Source organism: Panthera tigris, chromosome B3, assembly GCF_018350195.1.
Source record: "Panthera tigris isolate Pti1 chromosome B3, P.tigris_Pti1_mat1.1, whole genome shotgun sequence".
In the NCBI taxonomy this organism is placed as follows: Eukaryota; Metazoa; Chordata; class Mammalia; order Carnivora; family Felidae; genus Panthera; species Panthera tigris.
Window position 1 is genome coordinate 68,960,687 of NC_056665.1, and position 21,128 is coordinate 68,981,814.

The 21,128-nt window shown below is 44.0% G+C and overlaps 2 protein-coding genes across 2 annotated transcripts in view; one reads left to right on the forward strand and one right to left on the reverse strand.

Annotated features, from left to right (window-relative positions):
* RYR3 (ryanodine receptor 3) overlaps window positions 1–18,584 on the forward strand; it is a 524,192-nt gene extending 505,608 nt beyond the window's left edge. Inside the window, exons 94-104 of the mRNA XM_042989263.1 lie at window positions 1,034–1,164; window positions 5,482–5,524; window positions 6,274–6,401; window positions 6,815–6,875; window positions 7,158–7,304; window positions 10,851–10,985; window positions 12,265–12,421; window positions 13,490–13,554; window positions 14,177–14,277; window positions 16,290–16,341; window positions 17,641–18,584. Of these exons, the coding sequence (XP_042845197.1) occupies window positions 1,034–1,164; window positions 5,482–5,524; window positions 6,274–6,401; window positions 6,815–6,875; window positions 7,158–7,304; window positions 10,851–10,985; window positions 12,265–12,421; window positions 13,490–13,554; window positions 14,177–14,277; window positions 16,290–16,341; window positions 17,641–17,736 (1,116 nt within the window). The 3' untranslated portion in view covers window positions 17,737–18,584. The remainder of the gene's footprint in view (window positions 1–1,033; window positions 1,165–5,481; window positions 5,525–6,273; window positions 6,402–6,814; window positions 6,876–7,157; window positions 7,305–10,850; window positions 10,986–12,264; window positions 12,422–13,489; window positions 13,555–14,176; window positions 14,278–16,289; window positions 16,342–17,640) is intronic.
* A 133-nt stretch (window positions 18,585–18,717) lies between these two features.
* AVEN (apoptosis and caspase activation inhibitor) overlaps window positions 18,718–21,128 on the reverse strand; it is a 193,366-nt gene continuing 190,955 nt past the window's right edge. The window contains exons 5-6 of the mRNA XM_042989226.1: window positions 19,964–20,315; window positions 18,718–19,184 (exon numbers count right to left, since the gene is read on the reverse strand). Coding sequence (XP_042845160.1) covers window positions 19,069–19,184; window positions 19,964–20,315 — 468 coding nt within the window. The 3' untranslated portion in view covers window positions 18,718–19,068. The remainder of the gene's footprint in view (window positions 19,185–19,963; window positions 20,316–21,128) is intronic.

The window sequence follows — 21,128 nt, forward strand, 5'->3', positions numbered from 1 at the left end:
TTTTTCCCTTGGAAATAAAGGAATAGCATGGGTATTTATAGATACCGTGAGCTTTGAGAAAGAGTTATTGGAAGAACCCGTTTGGAGACCAAAGCCTGAGGGATGTTGCCAAATAACCAGTGGCTTTCCAGCTGAATGAGAAGCCTTGGCTCTGTCTGCATTAAGCTTTCCTGGCTACAGGAGCCCTGGCTATTCTGAATTCTCATTTCCCAGGATTTCAGTAGCACCCTCTGACCTCACTAACTCTGTCCCTTATTTGAATTATTGTATGTCTGTTGATGGTTGAAGCAAGTTTCCCCTCCTTCTCTACTTTTTTTTGTGGTAGGCCACCATAGCCATGCCACCATCTCTAGGCTAAACTCAAAGTTCCAAATGTAAGAGAATGGGGAGTGATAATAGGAAACCAATTAGTGTTTCATTAACCAAACGTCAGTGCCATGAGATCAGTATGACCCTAGCCATTGAAGGGGGCTGGAACATTCCATGGTATTCTGTGGCTGAGCAATCCATTCTAGAATAGTTCATTTTCTTTCTAAGTCATGTTTCAACTCCAGCCTAGGAGTCCTAGGGTACCTAACTCATTTGGCCCAGGGACTGGTCTAAATATGGCCTTCTCCCCAGGATGGGTCAAGGAGTCCAGTTTGTATTACTACAAGCTATTTAACCCAAACCTTAAAGGGTGGCCCAAGATGAGGGTGGCTCCAGATTTTTGGAGAAGGAAACATATTAGCCAAAGGAGTGAGAAGAGATTTGACTTTGGACCCACAACTAGGCACCCTGAGAGTCCTACTAAAAAGAGATTACTGCCCCCAGGCTGCCTGGCTGGCTCAGTTGGTAGAGCATGAGACTCTTGATCTCAGAGTTGTGAGTTTGAGCCCCAGGTTGGGTGTAGAGATTACTAAAAAGAATAAACTTCAAAAATAAGAGATTACTGCCCCCTCAAATGGGAAAGGTTAATTTGCGAGAAATGCTTGGGAGAGGGTGCTTGAATTAGAAAGCCTGCATTGAGTAAGCAGTGTCTTCCCACTCGTAGGTCCCTTTGGTGGTGTTCAAAAGAGAAAAAGAAATTGCCAGGAAGCTGGAGTTCGATGGCCTGTATATCACTGAACAGCCATCTGAAGATGACATCAAGGGGCAGTGGGACCGCTTGGTAATCAACACACCGTAAGTGTCCCCTCAGCTCCATCCCAAAAAGGGAAAGGCGTCTGTCCTGTAAACAGAATGGCATGTTCTTAACCAGCCTTGGAGACTGATTAATAGAAGCCTTTTTTTTTTTGGTTTCTAGGACGTGTTTTCTCTACCGCCTTCCTAGTAAATATCCCATTGCCCGTCAAACGCTGGTGTTGTATCCCTATGCATTCAGTGGGGGACTGGAGCCTGTCGGGGAGTGATGAGCATATTTAACTAAGAACAGATGGTCCAGTGCAGTGTTAAGTAGTTTTCATGTTCGAGTCATACAGAATGCTTCCCTGACCCAGAGGTTCTGAGATCATCTGATCTGTTTCCAGAGCACCTATGCTGCACAGCAGTCCTGCCTCGGCACCAACTCTGAAGTTGTCTCAAAAAAGTAGCCTGGATAGTATTAGAGCTCCTTCCAATGTCAATGGATAGGCAGTTCCTTGGGCAGTTAGAATAGGGCCATCAGGGGGCACCTGGGTGACTCATTTGGTTAAGTGTCTGACTCTAGATTTCAGCTCAGGGCATGATCCCAGGGTCGTGGGATGGAGCCCTATGTCAGGCTCCACACTGAGCATGGAACCTGCCTAGGATTGTCTCTCTCCTTGTGCGCCTCTCTCTCTGTCTCTTAAATAATTAAAAAAAGAGCCATCTGGCTGGGGGTGCTACTACCTGTGTCATTAAGCCTGTCTTGATGGGCATGTATGTGATTAGTACTGTGATGGGAAAGACCATTGATTCTACAGGCAGAGGCGGGTTACCAGGTCAGCTCTGTAACTTAGCTGCCTGTGAAAGGGGCAAGGTAATGAAGCCTTTTAGACCCTGATTTCCTCTTCATTAACGGAGCCATGAGAATACCTACGACCTCCTGCAGTCTGGGAGGATCAATGAGTGTATGTCACATGCTTGGTACAATACACCTGGCACGTGGTAGGCATCAAGCTGTTGGTCATTCCCTCTCCCTACCTGTTCAGAAAATGGCTGCCATCATTAGCGAAGGTAATGCCAGTGTGTTCCCAACTGGGAAAATGAGAGTTTGAAGATAAATTAATGTGTTGAAGGAAAAGAGATACGTAAACAGAGGGGACTGTTGAAACCCTTAGCTGTGCCAATTAAAATATGCATGTCTGCAAACAGCAACTCTGACCCTGGGAGAAGAAAATTGCTCCTTATCCAAAGAGGGTCAGGCACACTGAGGGAGGCAGCTCTGTAAAGGCCCAGCTGAGCTTTTTAAAATAGTCTCTAGAAAGGGGAAGAAAAGAAGTGAGCATGCAAATCAAAAGCCTGTCCCCTGCTCCATGTCTGTGCCAGTCAGCTCGAATAAAGAAAAAAAAGGAAAACACGAGGCCTAATTTCTGACCCTTTGTCATCACATCACAGAAATTTTTGTATACTCTTAAATAATATGATTCTTTGGTCAGCTTTCTGCAGTTATCAGTAATGCTTGTATATGTGACACAGGTGATTTGGCCTAAAAGTCTCAGTAAAAAGGCAGTTCAGCTTCTATGAACGGATCTAAGGAGATAATAAGACAATTACACTAAAACGTTCCAACAAGGATATTTGTTGATGTTTTTTTTCATTTGAAGTGGCTTCAGTGCCCATGAGTAGAGAAATGTGTAGATAGCATTTTTAAAAATTTTAGATGGATGAATCTTTGTTTCCACAGTAATGGCACCACAATACACGTAACCTACTTTTTACAGTTAACTATATGTCAGAGAGCGATTTTATTTTATTTTTATATTGTTAATGAACTACAAACTTTAAAAAATGGAGCACTGCTGATAGCTTCAAAGTCCGGGATGTTCTCTCTGATCGTATTCTCCCCAACCCCCACTTAACTACTCTCCTGGCTTCAGTGATATTCATTCTTGTGCTTTAGTATATAGTTTACCTCTTAGGTATGTGTCCCTGGAACCATTGTTTCATGTCAACTGATTTTGAACTATATGTAAAGGGAATTATGCTACATGCATTATACTGTCATTGAAATCTTTCATTCAGGAGTGCATCTGGAGCTTGCCCAGGTTGATGTGTGTAGCCATAGTTTGGTCATTTTCAAAGCTGTAGCATTTTCCATTATATAAGTACCTGTCATGTGTGTATCGTGTATTTATACATTTTCCTGACAGTGGATACTTCAACTGTTTCTAGTCTCTGGCTCTTATAAACAGTGGGACAATGAATACTTTTATACCCGATGCTCAAGTAAAAGAGTTTCTCTAGAATGGAAATCAGGAAAGGAATTTCCTGAATAGTAAGGTATGCAAGTGTTTGTCTTGATTAACATTCCAACCAGCACTGTATGAGAGTTCCTGCTTCTCTGCCTTTTTGCTACACTTGTTAAGAAACTCAAATAATTTTGCTAATTCAGTAGGTGTGTAATAGCATCTCACTGTGCATTTTTTTGATTTCTAAAGAGGTTGAGCATCTTGTATTATTTTTTGACCATTCATATATAGAAGTAGCACTTATTTATGCATTTCCCTTCTGAAGGCCCTGTCATCTACCTGACATTTAAAAAATTTTTTTATGTTTATTTGAGAGAGAGAGACAGTATGAGAAGGGGAGGGACAGAGAGAGAGGGAGACACAGAATCCGAAGTAGCCTCCAAGCTGTCAGCACAGAGCCTGACATGGGGCTCAAACTCACGAACCAAACCGCGAGATCATGACCTGAGCTGAAGTCAGATGCTTAACCAACTGAGCCACCCAGGCGCCCCCATCTACCTCAGATTTTAAGTAAAGGATATTATTTAAAAATACGTATATTATCAAGTAAAACTATGTTTTCTACCTTCAAGGAGCTTACATACCTAGTCAGGGGACAAGAATACCCAGACCAAGGTAAGATCATGTCTGTGAAAGGGTCTTGCCTGGAACCTTCAGTCAGCATCTCTGTGGCATCACTTGTGGAATTTTACCCTTAGGACCACATATGACCAGGGCCAAGTTGTATGTTAAGGACCAAATGTGACCAAGGCCAAGTTGTATGTTATCCATTTGGATAAAGGATTTAAGAGAAAGGAGATATTGGTGTGGACAGAGGAAGCCTGGATTGATTTTTATTTGCTTTGTTTATTTTAGGCTCTAAATGTAATACGTGAAAAAAATCAAGTAGAGAAATGTACAAAGAAGAAAACGAAAATAATCACTTGCATGCCTCCAGAGATAAAACCTATTACCAGTTTACTTTGTAACCCCAGCATCTGTTTTTGCTTTTAAGTGGCATTTGGATGTTTGAAACAAAGAAATTGCTTTTGCTTCCCCTTTCCCCCCTCCCTACAGAAAAAAATGTTTAAAGATTGTCAGCTTGTTTGTTGAGGGAAAAGTGGCATTTGCTCACAGTTGTTCTTCTGAGAGGCCCATGAAGAGAGGGATGTCCTCACTTCCTTATCACCAGCTTGGGTGGTCTTTATAAAATAAGAGACTATTATGTTCCACAGGCACTAAGAAGGACTCAGATTAAGGCAAACAGAAGTAAGAATGCCTGCACCAAGGGTCAGAGGTTCCTTGGCTGCAATCTAGACTCACAATGAACTCTCCCAGGAAAGATCGATTTCAGGATGGAAAGGAGAAAAGTATCTTAAATGGTTTTTGCCAACCTACCCAAAAGTGACAGCCCTTCCTTAATTTGAACAATGACAATTTGCAGTGGAGCTGGTATGAGTTCCTAGGCTCAGGGCAGAAATTGCCTCTGAGGGGTTAGGGATGGTATGGTAGGGGGGACCACGTCCAAAAGACAGGTCTAATTCCCTGAGAAAAGCAGACCCCACAGGAGTTATATGGGAATGGAAAATAGAGTGGATGAGCGCTCTGGTTAAGAAAAACCCCACATACATGAACAAAAGATGATTCCCATACTGGAAACTTCATGAAGTTAGGGACCTTGTCTACACTTTCCACCACTATATCCCTATCAGCTACCCCAGGTACCAACATGAAGTTAGGCACTCAGTGAAGGAAGGTTGAATGCATGTGTTTTCCTATAGGCTTTTGTTTGCAGTTATACTGGGATCAGGAGGCATGGATCTGCTTCTGTCTAGTCTGATGCCACAATTTCTGGCTCTTTACCATACTTTTGAAGTAGAAAATGCAGAGTGGCTCTCCAGTATTCCAGAAGTCAACACAAAGAAGCAAAACCATAAATCAGACCTGTGGGGACTCTGACTTTCAATCAGTCTGAATTCTCGAATGAGCAGGACAAAACCCAAGGAGATCCTAGATCCAGACACAGATTGCAAAGCTTCTTGATGTGCTTGCCTTGATGCTAAGAATCTCCCTTTTTTATTCTGTTTTTCAGATCTTTTCCTAGTAACTACTGGGACAAGTTTGTAAAGAGAAAGGTAGGCCTTGTCAGTTGGGAGTGGGGGATAGGGATAGGGAGAGTTCCATGACCACCAAAGAAATGTAGGGTGTTTTTTTGTTGTTGTTTTGTTTTTTTAAGTTCTTCATCTACAGGGGCGCCTGGGTGGCTCAGTCAGTTAAGCATCTGACTTCAGCTCAGGTCATGATCTCGCAGTTGACGATTTCGAGCCCGGCATCAGGCTCTGTGGTGACAGCTCGGAGCCTAGAGCCTACTTCAGATTCTCTCTCTCTGTCCCTCCCCTGCTTGCACTCTGTCTCTCTCTCTGTCAAAAATAAAGAAACATTAAAAAAAAATTTTTTAAAGTTCTTCATCTACAAACATGAATAAATTTGATGTTGTTTTTATGATGGTATCTCAAAAAGAGTAAGTCACAGAAGGGTTTGTTATGAGCATATGTAGGTTTTGGCTCCATTGCTATAATCAGCTGCCCTAAACAGCTTAATACAATCACTGCTTTCTGCATACTAGTTTCTTTCTCTGCTCCAAAAAGATACCAGCTTGAAAAAAACGTTTTTCACTTATCTCTGTCACTTCTGTTTTCTCCGGGGGGGGGGGGGGGGAATCTTATTTTATTTTTTTTATTTTTTCCTGTTGCATTTTGAATCATGTCTTTATCAGTCACTTGAAAGAGCCCAGAGTGTAGCAAAGCTCTGAAGACCTCGGGGCCAGAGAAAACACTGATGGTGTTGAGTGGCCCAAACCCACCCTGTTGTCTTCTCTCTTTAGGTGATTAACAAGTATGGTGATCTCTACGGAGCAGAACGCATTGCTGAACTCCTAGGTTTGGACAAAAATGCCCTTGATTTCAGCCCAGTAGAAGAAAGCAAAGCAGAGGCGGCCTCTCTGGTGTCATGGTACAGAGCTTAGGAGTTTAAATCCAAAGTCTGGCCGTAGTGGATCCTTTGATTTTCCAGCCCTCTTCTGCATGCCAGAGGAAGGAACTGCAGAATGTCTGTGTGGTCTCAGGCTCTGGTCTGGCTTAGGAGTTTCTTCTAGGTTCTAACATATTGGGAGAATGCTGCCTTAAAAAATGGAAAGGCCTATCAGCTTTTATGCCTCAAAGAGCTGAAAGAGAAAGACTAATTAAAATTTCAGGATGTATGATTCAACCATTCTCGGTCTCATGGGGAACACATACAGCTTGCAAAACTCAGAGCTGTATTTAGATTATTAAACCTGAGAGGAAAAAAACTGAATTTTTCCCCTTATTAAACACTTAACTGCATTCTGACATTTATAAGTTTTAAAATTACTTGTCCCCCTTTAGGCTGAGTTCCATCGACATGAAGTACCATATCTGGAAGCTGGGAGTTGTTTTTACTGATAACGTGAGTATGGCATCTGGAAAAACGAGATTCTGTGCCACAGGGCCAGGGATGTCATTAGATGCCATCGGGTGACACGCTAGGGTGTGCCAAGAAAGATTCAGTGATTGCTTATGAAAGATGGAGGGCCTTCACCATACCTGGGGAACAGTAGTGTAAGGCAGACAGGCTTTTACTTGCTCTGTTCCCAAAGATGAGAGAGAAAAAAAAGGGGGGGGGGGGTTAATGGGCCCATCATGAGGCCGGAATGCCTGAAAAGTTACTAAATTGCCTCTGTTTCCACAGTCTTTTCTCTACCTTGCCTGGTATACAACCATGTCGATCCTGGGCCACTACAACAACTTCTTCTTTGCTGCCCATCTGCTAGACATTGCAATGGGCTTCAAGACGCTGAGGACTATTCTGTCATCTGTAACTCACAACGGCAAACAGGTATTGGGTTTATCCTGATGCAGAACAGGAGGGGCCTCGATACGGATTGGGGAGGGGAGCCAACAACAGGTAGTATGCTAGTGGACAAATGTGGGTCATAGAGTATAGTACACATTTCTTGGCCAAACACGTGAACTACTAGATTGTTTTTGCAAACTTGTGGCCATCACTTAAGAGCCCTAAGACCTTGGTTTAGAAACCCTGAACATATAATCAAATGTTCAGGAAAGGGGGGAGGAAAGCAGGTGATGGGCATCTCAGAATCACTTTGGAGACTCTTTTTAGGTTTACCCTTTCCTCCATGAATCTGATACATTCCCTGGGGATTGGTAAGTAGGCTATGTATTTAGAAAACTTCCCAGGAAACTACATGCTTCTGATTATGAAGCAATGACTTCTACATATATATATACACACATATATGTCTATATCTATATCTGTCTATAGTCATGGCTATGTCCAGTCTCATCAGTGTCTAGTCTGTCTTCTACAGTGCTGTCAGGGTCATTCCCTTGATTAAAATCCTCTAATGGCTCTTTCTGTCAACAAATTCAAACTCTTTAGCATTTCATTCCTCATTAAGTGCAACTTCCTAAGTGAGGCAGGAGTTCCCTCACGTCTCTAAACCTTTGTGTAGGAGAGGGAGAAAAGAATGAACTTAAAACGTGCCCAGCTTTGTACAGCCATTGGGAAAACCATACGAAAATTCCTCAAAAAATTAGATGAAGAGCTACCCCATGATCCACCAATCCTACTTAGGGGTATGAGATCACTATCTCAAAGAGATGTCTGCATTCCATGTTCATTGAAGCATTATTCATAATAGTCAAGATATGGAAAAAACCGGAGTGTCCATCAATAGACGAAAGGATAAAGAAAATGTGGTATGTATATATAATGGCATATTAATCAGCCATAAAAAAAAAAAAAGGAAACCATAGCACTCACGACAACATAGATGGACCCTGATGGCATTAATGCTAAGTCAGATAAGCTAGACACAGAAATACAAATACTGTATGATCTCACTTATATGTGGAATCGAAAGAAATTGAACTCCTAGAACCAAAGAGTAGAATGATGGTTGCCAGGGGCTGGAGGAAATGGAAGTGTTGCTCAGAGAGTACAGACTTTCAGTTATAAGACAAATAGATTTGGGGGATCTAATATAAAACATGGTGCTTATAGTTAAAAATACTGTCTCATATACTTGAAATTTGCTAAGACAGTAGATCAGAAGTGTTCTTACCACCCTCCCTGCCCCGCCACACACAGATAATAATGGTAACTGTGTGAGGTGACAGATCTGTCAATTAACCTGATTGCTGTATCATTTTACAATGTGTACACCTAGTAAATCATCTTGTATGCCTTAAAAAAAAAAAATAGGGATTCCAACCAGAAAAAACTAAAGTCAAATTGACCTTTAATTGTTCTTCAGTGAAAGGTGATAGAAGCAGATCTACAAATACAGAGAACCAGTGGTTTGCCAGAGGGAAGGGAGTTGTGGGTCCAGGCTCCCAGTTATGGGATGAATGAGCCGTGGTAATAAGAGGCTCAGGACAGGGAATGTAGTCAATGGTATTGTCACAGCATTACATGGTGACAGATGGTAGCTACATTTATGTATTCGAGATGTCGAATCACTGTGTTGTACACCTGCACCTAGTGTTCCATTGTCAACGATACTCAAAAAATTTTCTGAAAGATAGAAGGTGCTAGGTCATCAAGTATTAGGGTGATTTGTTTCTTCTAGGTTTCTGGCACTAGCAGCAGTCAATGTTTCTCGTTTTAGTTGAAGATGAAAAGAACAGAGAAAAGCTAGAGGTAGAAATTTGCCACCGCATTCAAACCACTCAAGTTTGGGGAGGTAATGACAGACTGTGATGTAGGTATTTGCTTAGCGTGCTAAATGCTTCCCTATAGGTTCCTGGGAGAAAGGCCATTGTGTATTTTTATGTGTGTGTCTTGGGAAGTTTGATCCTATAGAGGCAGTGTTTCCTAAAGTGTGATCTGTGGAATACCAGTATTACGATATGCTCTTTTAGAATTCGTTTCTTCCCCTTTACTCAGATATTGAAACTTCAGTTTTTATTGATTCGGCTTAATGGCATTACGCAAAACTGTACCTTAAATGGAAAGGGGAAACAATGAATTTTTTATATGGGCTTGCTGAATAAACTCTGGCAAGATTGTAAAAAACAAACAAAACAACATGCCCAGCTTTGGGTGCCATCAGCCAAGTACTATGACAGGCTCACAACTACCTTGTAAGGTAGATGTTATGTTCACTTGACAGATGAGTGAACTGACGTTTAGAGAGGCTGTCTCACCCAAGACCACACAGCTGCTAAGTGGCAGAACTAGCCCATTTCTTCCTTGGTGCAAAGCCCAGGTTCTTTGTCTGTTTCTAAAACGAACTGCATTCTGTGAGGTCTGCGGTTTGCTAAGTTACTATTCACCATTCGAAGGAGCCTCTGAATATGTTTCTTGTATTCATAAAGACTGTGATCTTCCTAGCTCCGGCTCAGCCCCCAGTCTGTCAAATGGGCCAGATGAGCAGGTCCTGCCTAGTCCTCATTTGTGGTACTTCCTGAAGCCTGGAAATAAGCATGTCCTGTGCCCCTGCAAAGGTTTTAGGCAGATTTGTTGATGATGAGAAATGTCACTTTGCTAAACCATCATAAATAATTCTTATACTAACTTCAAAGCTATCACACTTTTCCACTCATGGTTATTTATGAAAACGTGTAATGTAGGGACACCCACCAGTCCAAAGAATGTTTAATTTATTAAAAAAATTTGTTTAAGATTTATTCATTTTTTGAGAGACAGAGAGAGAGCCCCAACCTTTAATTTCTTTAGAAGCAGCGTTGGAGTGGAAGCCAGATCGTGAAGCTTCAGCTCCCTGCTCTCTCTGTAAAAAACCTAGGGAACCTCCTCCTAGCACAGTTTCTATTCAGTCCTAACTGCCTTCGTAGATTATTTAGCCCAGTCCCATCCCCAGGTATGTGTCTGCCAGGGCTGCTGTGACAGAACCAGGCCGTGGCCCAAACAATGGATGGAAGGAAACTACGGACGTTTATCTTTTCTCCATTCTGGAGGCTGGGAGTCTAAGATCAAGGTGGGGGTAGACTCGGAGGCCTCTGTCCTCAGTTTACACCTGGCTGGCCTCTTACTTTGTCACTTGCTCTTCCCTCTGTGCCTGCAGCTCCTGCTGTCTCTTTGTGTCCTAACGTCCTCCTCTTGTAAGAACTCCAGTTAGATCAGAGTGGGGCTGATTCTAAATGCCTCATTCTCATTTACCTCTTTACGGGCCTGACCTCCAAATTCAGTCATGTTCTGAGATGCTGGAGGTGATGAATTTAGTCCACAAGCCCTCAGCGTTACTGTCTTCTCCCCATAGCCCGTTTTCTCCACCTGCAGTAGAGCAACCTTCGTTCCTACCCCCTCCTCTGTCCCCTTTCTTGTTTCTTTGGGGTCTCCAAGAACCTCCGAGGGTGGAGAAGACCAACCGCCTTTCTCCTGTCTCTTTCCTGCTCGCAGCTGGTTCTGACTGTGGGTCTCCTGGCTGTGGTGGTTTACCTCTACACCGTGGTGGCCTTCAACTTCTTCCGCAAGTTCTACAACAAAAGTGAAGATGACGATGAGCCTGATATGAAGTGTGACGACATGATGACGGTGAGACCCCCCCCTCCGCAGGCCAGCTGGTCACTGTCCTCCCTGGGTAGGGAGGAACTGGAGAGTCACAGCGACAACAGAGACTAGAGCAGAATCCACATCTCTGAAAGGGAGAAGTGTCCAGGAAAGACAGAGGGATGGAAAGAAAGAGGGTTTGGGAGCACTCACCTACACCTAGGTGGAAAGAGCACACTGCACAGAGGGTCTCTGTCACCTACATTTGTGGTAAAGATGCGAATTACCTGTATCTGAATGTGGACAGACACACATCTAAATTTCTTGGAAGTCAAGCTTTGGTTCTTTGTCTCGGAAATCTAGGGGTGTAGTCCCATGAATCTGGTGCCCAATTTATTTCCGGAAGCCCCAGGGGATTTTTTTTTTCCAGAACAGCTGCTATAGTCTGACAAAATGCAAGTGGCAGGCTGGCGGGGCAGAAGGTTCCTGTCAGGCCAGCCACTAGTGGGCAAGAAGAACACAGCTCCCGGGGAGCTGGCAGAGCGACACTTGCATCTGTAGATGTTCCTAATGATGAGATTTCAGGCAAACACTGTGTGTCAGGGACAGGTGACATTGAACTACCCTACCTTGTGATTTAATACAGGTAACATTCTGGCCAAAGACTCACCTTATGCTTTCTTGGGACAGGTACCCCTATCAGACAGCAATGTAACAGTCACTAGAGCATCACTGTGACCAGCATGCATCTATCTCCATGCTTTTCCCTCTGAACCTCACCCCTCTAGGCAGGACTGATGGTGGGGGGGGGGGGGGCGGCGCCCTGCTCTAGGATCCGGCACGCAGATCCCTGCCCTGGATGACCCATGCAGCACAGGAGCAGAAGTCGCCTTCTCTCAGAAGCTGTAGGAATCCCTGCCCTCCTGGGTGCACAGAGGATGTGGAAGTAGGAGGAGGCCTTTTCCGGAGGCTGCAACTTTAAAGGAGGGAAAATGAGCATCTGGCAAAAGCATGCTCATCAGGGCCCAAAGGTGTTTTAACTTAGACGTTTCCTACATGAATTCTCTTACAGGTGTCAAATAGTTCAAAACTTATTATCTGCTCATTTAAAAAAAATCTTTTAAAGGCTACATGTACCCACAGTCTTTCCGCCTTTGGACACCCCACACTGACCAGAGGGTGCAGAGGACAGCAGCTGGCAGCAGAATACTGACATCACTGGAGAGGGCTCTGTCCTGCCTCACGCAGGTGAAGGTTCGGACCATCTTGCTAAAGACAGAGCTCCGTGACTTTTACCTGAATTGCCACTGTTGTTCTTCTCTAGTGTTACCTATTCCACATGTATGTGGGAGTAAGAGCAGGAGGCGGCATTGGCGACGAAATTGAAGACCCTGCTGGTGATCCTTACGAAATGTACCGCATTGTCTTTGACATCACGTTCTTCTTCTTTGTCGTTGTCATCTTGCTGGCCATCATTCAAGGTAGGGTTGCCAGTTAAATATGAACAGGGCTTATTAGATCTAGTTCTTTCTTGCTCTGTCTGTGACATTTTGTATAGAGGTTTGGACATTTATTGTTAATTCAGTAAATATTTATTGACTATCTCCTGTATGCAAGGATTCGGCTGTACATAGAGCCAAAGATACGGGCACTGACATAAGAAACTTGAGAATGCCACGGGAGGACTCCCCCTCCCCCCTATTATCCCCCACTCTGGTTGTTTCCTTCTCCTTCTGCTTCCTAGATCCCTCCTGTGGCTAGTCTTGTCCCACAGCCTCATGGTTCCTGACCTTATTTTTCTTCCCAGGCATTAGGGTGTGGAAGGAGCAGAGAAAGGAGCTATGAGAGAGTGACGTGTTTTGTTTTTTTTGTTTTTTTTGTTTTTTATCTTTTGGGGGGAGGGGTACTGCTATTGTAGTCAACAACTTGTCAGGAATTAGAGGAAGATGATGAATTTAGTTGGAGTCACACCAAGTTGAGGTACCTATAAACATGCGGGTGTTGAGGGCTAATAAGCGGGTAACTGTAGTAAGTCTTTCAAGAGACCTGTCAGGAATGGAATAGGATAGAAATAATGAATAATAAGCACACATAAAATAAACACGAATGCAACAGTACAAATGGGATACCTCAGTGCTGGTGGTGGTGATCAAAGATGTGAGTGGAGAGGAGATGCTCCGGAAGCAGAAGCAAAGAACCTGAAGAGGAATCCTGATCTAAGGGGCTAGAGAAGAGGAAGAGCCCACAGGACTGGAAACGGAATGGCCAAGCAACATAGAACAGGGAAGGACTAGGGGAGAGCCAAGTGGGTCACGAAGTCCGTGGTTAGCATCCAATACTGCAGCAAGGTGGAGGAAGAGGAACAATGAGAAATGGTTAGCCTGGATGCAACACTTGAAAACACAACTATGTTTTCTAATTTTGCTTTAATCAGCCTTGATAATTCACTTTTTTTCAAAACACTGTGGCCTCAACAATTGAACCACTGCCCTGAGCCACTAAACAGAGTATTCTAAACACTTTATCTGTCTTTGTATTTAAAATACCAGGTCTTATTATTGATGCTTTTGGAGAGTTAAGAGACCAGCAGGAACAGGTGCGAGAAGATATGGAGGTAATGTTCAACTAGTTCCAACTCTATTTTTGTAGCTTATAGTAAAACATTAAAAAAAAAAAAAAACCTTTATTTTTGAGAGAGCGCAAGAGGGGGAGGGGCAGAAAGAGGGGACAGAGGATCTGAAGTGGGCTCTGAGCTGACAGCAGTGAGCCCAATGTGGGGCTTGAACTCGCGAACTACAAGATCATGACCCGAGCCGAAGCCGGACCCTCAACCGAGCCACCCAGGTGCCCCATAAAGGGACTTTTTAAATAATAGGGTCTACTATTACCAAGGGCCAGACAAATTTTAGGCAAATTACCAATAAAGTTTTGTTTGCCTTCCCTGCCCTGTTCCCTCCCTGCACCTGTCTGCCAGCTCTGGGCATTTCTTCTGTGCCACCCTCTCTGCTCTGCACCCTACCCTGTCCATCCCCAGCCTGCCACCCTGGTGCCTTCACCACGTCCCCTGCTTGGGCAGGAGCAAGCATCCTCAGCTAGCAAGGAGCTAGGTATGGGACCCTGTGAAGTAGACGACTAATAGCCCAACACATTAAGGAGAGAAGTATCCTTCATTGGCTATCAGTTCTGTCAGAGATCATGTTTGCTAATGCCTTCACTGCTTCTCTTATTCTTCTTAGACTAAATGTTTCATCTGCGGGATTGGCAATGACTACTTTGACACGACCCCTCATGGTTTTGAAACACACACCTTACAGGAGCACAACTTAGCCAACTATTTGTGAGTACCCTTGGTCAACGGAGGGGCCAGTGGCCGGGGGAAGGAGTGGCAGATTAAAATAAACAGTTGTGTCCTCAGTGTCCCCTCTGTGGGTGCCATTTCTGCCTATTCCTCTGAAAAAGGAGAGGTGGTTAGGAAAAAACTTCAAGGAGCCCCCAAGAGCCTGCACCTTTGTCCCTATTCTCTGCCTCTCCAGGGTGTTGACAGATGGGGGCTGTGGGCCGTTCCTACTGATAGCCACGGTCAGCCCCTCCACCCAGGATCAGACCCCATACATCGCTACAGCCATTGCTCTTTCTCTACTGGACTTTTCCTATCACCATACATGCGTTCTCTTTGAAAATCCTAAACAAAGCAAAAAGGCTACCGCCCTACTTTTACTTCCAGCTATTATTGCCCTGCTTCTTTCTTTCCTTTCCAGCAAAACTTAAAATGTCTGTGTTTACCGCCTCCGTTTTTTTCTCTTCCCATTCTCGGCTGATCCCATTCTGGTCAGGCCTTCCTCCCCACCATGCCACAGGGGCCTCCATCAGGGCGGTTGGCGCCCTGCGTGTTGCTGGATTCCATGGTCAGTTTGCAGGCCTCACCCTGCCCGTCCTCTCCTTGAACATATGAGCTCTGCAAGCATGGGATAGTTGTGGGTGTGGGTGTCCCAGCACCTAGAGCTTGGCCCCCTGGAAGCTCCAGTAAGTATACTTGTTCTGAGGCAGAGCATTCACTCAAGAACAAGTTATTCAGAGCCTGTTGTGTGCCACGCACTGTGTACCTTAGAGAATATAGAGTACCTGACGATACAGCTTCTCTCCGTGATCATTTTCAAGAAAAGAAAAAAAGCGGCTCCCTGGCTTAGCTCTTCCCCCTGAGTCAACATTTTATTGTTGCGGAAAAACTAACCTCTCTTTAGGATGGAACAGCCCTAGCCTTTGGGAAAGGTGTTATTGTTAAAGAGAAGTAGCAAAGACATATTTTTTTTCCCCTAGAATGTGAGTTCAAGACGAAAACACAAATTAAAAAAAATCCTAACGAGAACAAAAACTAAAAAAACTTTAGCATACCCTACAAGTCGTGAGTATTCATGATTGTTCATTCTCAGTAAGAGTTTTCGTCTCAATGGAGGTGACTGGGATGGATGTCCTTCTATAAAAGGGGAGCATTTGTGAGGACTCATGAATAGAGGAATGTCAAATGGTGCTATGCGGCCCGCTTGTACGTCTTCCCAGAGCACTATGTATTGTAACAATGTCCCTTCTGGCTCTGTGCAGCTCTAGCAGCAAGCTTGAGAGAACCCCCTTATTCATGTTTGAAACTCCCCCTAAAAACAGTGCTTTGTCAAATAAATGTGTGAGGAAAGGAGTAATGTCCTACATGCCCGGGTATCAGACCTCATAAAGCTACTGGCCATACCTTCTTCTTAGTCTGATCAAGGAAAAGGGAGGAAGGAACCAAATCTGTTCATAGCTTCTGAAGCTATAACCCTAAGGACACCCCAAAGGATGTGAAATCTGGGGCTCGGGTCCTCCCCGCCTCCAGCCTCACAGTCCTATACTCAGAGGGCAAGAGACTGGCTCGTTTGGAAGTGGTCTCTGAGATCATGCAATGTGAGCTGAATGATCAGCCCCCGCCTCCATGGATCCTTGTGTGTTCCAGAAAAACAGACCCAAACCTCAGACCCATCACAGTTAGAACAAGTGAGACTACGTGGACTTTTCTCGGGTATCCATAATACAAACAAAACTATTTCTGGAAGAGTCGCAGCAACTTAAGGAGGTTAAATACTTTCCACCTTTTCCATGACCTATCCTTACACACACACGTAATTTCAGTTCTACGTTCACCTATTAAGAGCGTTTTAGTCACCATTTGGTTGTTTAGGGCTTTTTAAAAAGAGGGCCAAAATGCTTCCTCATAAGTTATCTTAGCTCAAGGTTTAGGGACAAAAGAATTTCTCCTCACAAAAAGAGTAACCAAAGTAATGTCTTTTTCTCACTTATACCTTTTTTCTCTTGTTCCAGGTTCTTCCTGATGTATCTGATTAACAAAGATGAAACAGAACACACGGGTCAGGTGAGAAATAAAATATCTTAAGAATCATAGCCCTGCAGTCTAGAGTTTTCTGCACTTAGAATTAGATTGACTAAATATATTACGTTGGATTAGAAAACATGTGACAAAACACCACTCTTCCCCTGCTACCTGAACTCATAGCCAGTGAGGAAAATGGTCTGAAAGTCTTGTCACAGAAGTGTTAGCAATGCTTGTCTCTCTGGCTGGTGGGTTATGAGTGTTGTTTTTTTTTTTGTTTGGCTATGTTTTCTGACTTTTGGTCATGATTTAAATTGCTTTTGTAATAACAACAAAAAGAAAATGGCATGAGCTTAAAACAAAAGAAATAATAAAATAATTTTTTGATTTAAAAAAAAAATCATAGCCCTGCATTGAGTTTCCTTTTCAGAAGCCTTGAGACTCACCAGAGCATCGAATGTCTGAAGTAGACCGATGATTCCCTTAGCATCTCACATGCGTTCTTCCTCTGTGTTATTCCGCCATCTCTTTGTGACCTGAGAAACCCCACATCCTAAGGCAACTCCCATCTATTCCTCAAGACTTTCTGGTTATCCTTCCCAGCTAACACTGACATTTTCTAAACCCTTATGGTTACTGCTTCAGAGTAGAATAGCTGGAGGTGGGGAGAACATTACAGAGAAAAAGACAAGGAGAAGCTGAGTGGGCGGCTTAACAAAGAGAGTAAAATGGTGTGAGAGACAGCCTGAGAAAGGTAACCACCTCATGTGTGGGTGACGCAGGGAATGTGGAGGTGTGGATAGTATGAGTGAAAGTATGTGTCAAAAGGGATTCTGTGACTAGGATAAAGAAATGCAAAGATAGAGAACAAGGGAAGAGAAGGTAGGTTATCAAGTATTCCAACATCATCAGGGTTGTAGGAAAACTTCACAGCTCACACACTTGTGAGGCACTTGGTTCTGGATCTGCCTTCAGTGCCCCAGGTGTCTGCCCGAGCTAGCACTCACTGTCCCCTCATTGTGCATTATTCTGCCTACTACCAAGTACCAGTGGCATAGAATGAGCTTATTTCTAGATCTTTAAGCAATTTACTGGCAATCATTGCATGGTGTTCAGTGTTGTGAGTTTTGCGGGGGAAGGAAGGAGGAGTCGGGTAGGGAATGACGTTTTGCTCTCAAAATAGTCTAGGCTGGGAACAGAGCAAGGAAGAAGGTTCTAGTTGGGCCTCATATAAATGAAACCCCCTCACCATTCCCAAAGGGATACCTACAGAGTAAAAACAATGCAGGTTTTAGCTTACTGTGGTTTCAAAAGAAGTACCCTTTGTTCCCATTGTTTCAGGAATCTTATGTCTGGAAGATGTACCAAGAAAGGTGTTGGGATTTCTTCCCAGCTGGTGACTGCTTTCGGAAACAATATGAAGATCAGCTTGGATAAATCAGAAAGAAACTCCACAGTTCTGGACAACTTCCAGTGGAATAAATCCTTTTACAGTTCTGCAAAATAATTGAAATGTGACATATTCTAAATGCCTCCCTTATGAGAAAGTGTTTGTTAAAAATATGTGAGATCGTGGAATTGATTTGGCTTTTTGTGCCTAATGGACATAGCCCTGTGGGAGACAACCTCTCAAAATGTGAAAAGAGGGCAAAGAAGCCAGGAAACTATAATTGAATACCTTCAAGTTTTTCAGTTGTAATGGAACTGGTTTGTCACAATGGCAGTCACTGAGGAAAGGACTAGAAATATGAAGTCTTCAACAGACTGTACCTGAAATTTTACGCACTTGAATGTCACATGACAGTATCCACTAGTGACTCATGATCTGAACTACAAAAATCATTTTAACTGCAAATTTCTCCCATGGTACTTGCTAGTGAATGTATTCAGAATCAGCTTGAAAAGCTTTAAGCAGTTACAGAAATAGAAAAAAAAAAAACACACTTTGTCGACACTGAAATATCGATTAAGTGCCTTAAAAAATCTCTTTAGATATAGCTATGCAAATTTTTTATGTTTATGTCCCAGATGGACATAGTTCCATTAATTAGTTGTGATCTTCTGTCTTTATGAAACTGCACTTGAAGGTTATTCATATAATTTTTTTTTTCCAGTAACAGCTTGTCAACTGCTGTTATTAGAAGTACTGTACTGAAAATCCAGAAAAAGTTCAATCTTATGCCAAATTGAGTACTGCTTTCTGGTCCCCTTGTAAGTAGTGGAGCTGCTGTGTTTAGGTGAATCTCCTTAAATCAAAGGAAGTGCCCACTGCAATAAAGTAATACACCCCACTCTCTAATGTTGGCGTCTTGCATTGAACCTCTTGCGGCTGACTCCGCAGCCGCACTGGGACAGCTGGGAAAAGGGACACGACACAAATGGCCTAAAACCCCACCCAGGAAAGAAAGGAAGTCCACACACCAGCGTTCATTTATTTGGGCCAAATGCATGCCTTGTTGCTTGTGTCTATCAGCAGCACCTGCTCTGCCGTAAACATTGAAAGGAAGGAGGCTGGAAACAAGAGCCCTAACATCCCCTGCCCTTAAGGGATCTACTAGATCACTAAGCCAGAGAACAAATGCAAGGAGCCTCTTAAAGGTATAGTCTCATGTTGTGGAACACAGAGGTAGGCTGTACCGCGGCAAGCGTTGACGGCGTGGGGCATGCTTGTAAACCAGCTGTTCTGGAAGGACAGCCTTGGGCCCGCCCTTGCTGACAAGGCCACCAAAATTTGCTTCAGGCACTTTTTTTCATTTTTCTTTCTATACGTTAGGAAATCATGCTGTCCAACCAGTCTTCAAGCTCTTCCTCGGTAACAGTTTTTGATGTACTTGCTTGCTCCGGTTTCACGTTCTTTTCTTCCACCACAGAGGGCTCTGCAGGAGCTGGGGAAATAAAAGCAGTGTTAACAACTGCACGTTGGTCCCCAGAGTGAGGGTTAAGGCTGCCTTGGGGCTTGTTCCATGACAGAAGTCAGCCCTACCTGTTTGCTTACAACAAGGGGAAACGTTCTGTTATTCAATCAGTTATAGTAATATCCTCACAATAAATGGGGTAGAGATTTGCCCCTCTAGTTATTCTGAAGTTGCCTTTTACCGTTCACTAGTTTCTTAAAAAAGACCAACAGCTCAGTCTTCTTTTGACTATTGTAGCACTCCTGGAAAGTCTTCAAAGGTTCTCAAAGGCAGTGTGTGGATGCAGCAGTCACCCTCGGCCTCTCCCTATCAGACGGGCCACTGTCTTGCAGAGCGCACACAAGGGAGGGAGTGCTCTTTTGTAAAAAAATAAGATCGAAATAGCAAGCAAGAAGTCTGGAGAGTTGGTTAACTGGCCTGTTCAGATAGTCGATTAAAAGGCTGCTGATGCACAGCTGAGGACCAGGAGAAGCTTAATGCCTTTTTATAGCGCGAGTTCAATCTGCAGCCCTGGGTTTAATATTGCAGTCAGGCAGGTAGCAGCTTTGGAAGCCGGGTGTATCGAGTGGGAGGAAGGGTGTCAGAAAGGTCAGCTCAGGGGGAAGTGGGGATGTGAGCACAGAAATAGATGTCCACGGACCACAGCAGATCGATGTCAGACGCTGATGGAGATGTGTATGGACGGGACGCAGGTGGGGCTGTTTGCAGAAAAACAGGAAGAGGGATAGGGAATCAAATGGAAGCCATACCTTTTTCTTCTGGGGCCACCTCCCCATCTTTCTCAGATCCTCGGTCCTGAGATGTCTGGTCTGGTAAGATGTTCTCTCCCTCTTTTATAGGTGCATCTAAACTCAGCAGCAGATCTAACTCTTCCTCCAAGGGGCCTGCTGCTGACTGCAGTGGGCCAGTGGGTTCCCGGGAACCCTTTGTGGGACCTGGGCTATCTTTACCCAGGTACATGGGGCAGCCAGCAGCAACAGACTTCAGCTCAGCAGACCCCCTTCCTCCAGGACCCAAGGGCCCTTTTAACTGCATCCCTCGTCCCTTGCCTTCATCATTTCTCTTTGGTTTCACCTGAGGAAGCTCTAAAGGAAGGGTGGTCTGAAAGAGAAGCATAAAGAGTTAAAAAAATCTTGAGTCCTGCCACATTTGCTTAAGCAGAAACAAAAACGAAGCCAAACTTTGGGCAATGGCTAATTCTATCCAGACAGCAAGTCCACAAAGGGTCTCGAATTCAGGCCCTGCCCCAGCACCCTTCCTTACTGATGGGGGCTAAAACATGGGCTGGGCCTCCCCCTCTGCCCCACCTCTGCTGTGTGCTAACTCAGAGTTGAAATCAAAAGGGCCATGTCTTTCTATAACTGCCCTGAGAGCTGGCAGCACCACAGGTCTATATGAATGTATGTATACTTCCATCTGTGAGGACATAAACATCTGTAAAAGGCACCGAGAAGCAATCAGCCAATCAATGTGTGAATAAGAAAGGTGAAGGGACAAGCTCCCCAAGATAAGAGGGACGCTTGCTAACATTTGAGTAAAAAATGCCAGACAGGAAAGAAAACATACTCGATTACATTCGTAAAAAGTACAAAAATGGGCAAAACTAATCTTCAGTATTAGGAATCAGGATAGTAGTTTTTAGGGCAGTAGTGACTCGAGGGAGGGGTGGCTTCTGGGGTGCTGGCAATATTCTGATTCTTGCTCTGCATGCAGATTCCATGGTTATACATACTTATGCGTGCACTTTTCTGTAATGACTTAACAAAAGTTAACTCTTCAGGGGACTGTAATGTGGAGCGAAGACTGAGAAGCTCCGTTCTGGTGGGGAGGCGGGGAGGTATGGGGTGACCAGCATGGCAGCAGGGTGGGTAGATGGAGAATGAGGTTCAACTACTGTTGGCAAACCTGTCCCTG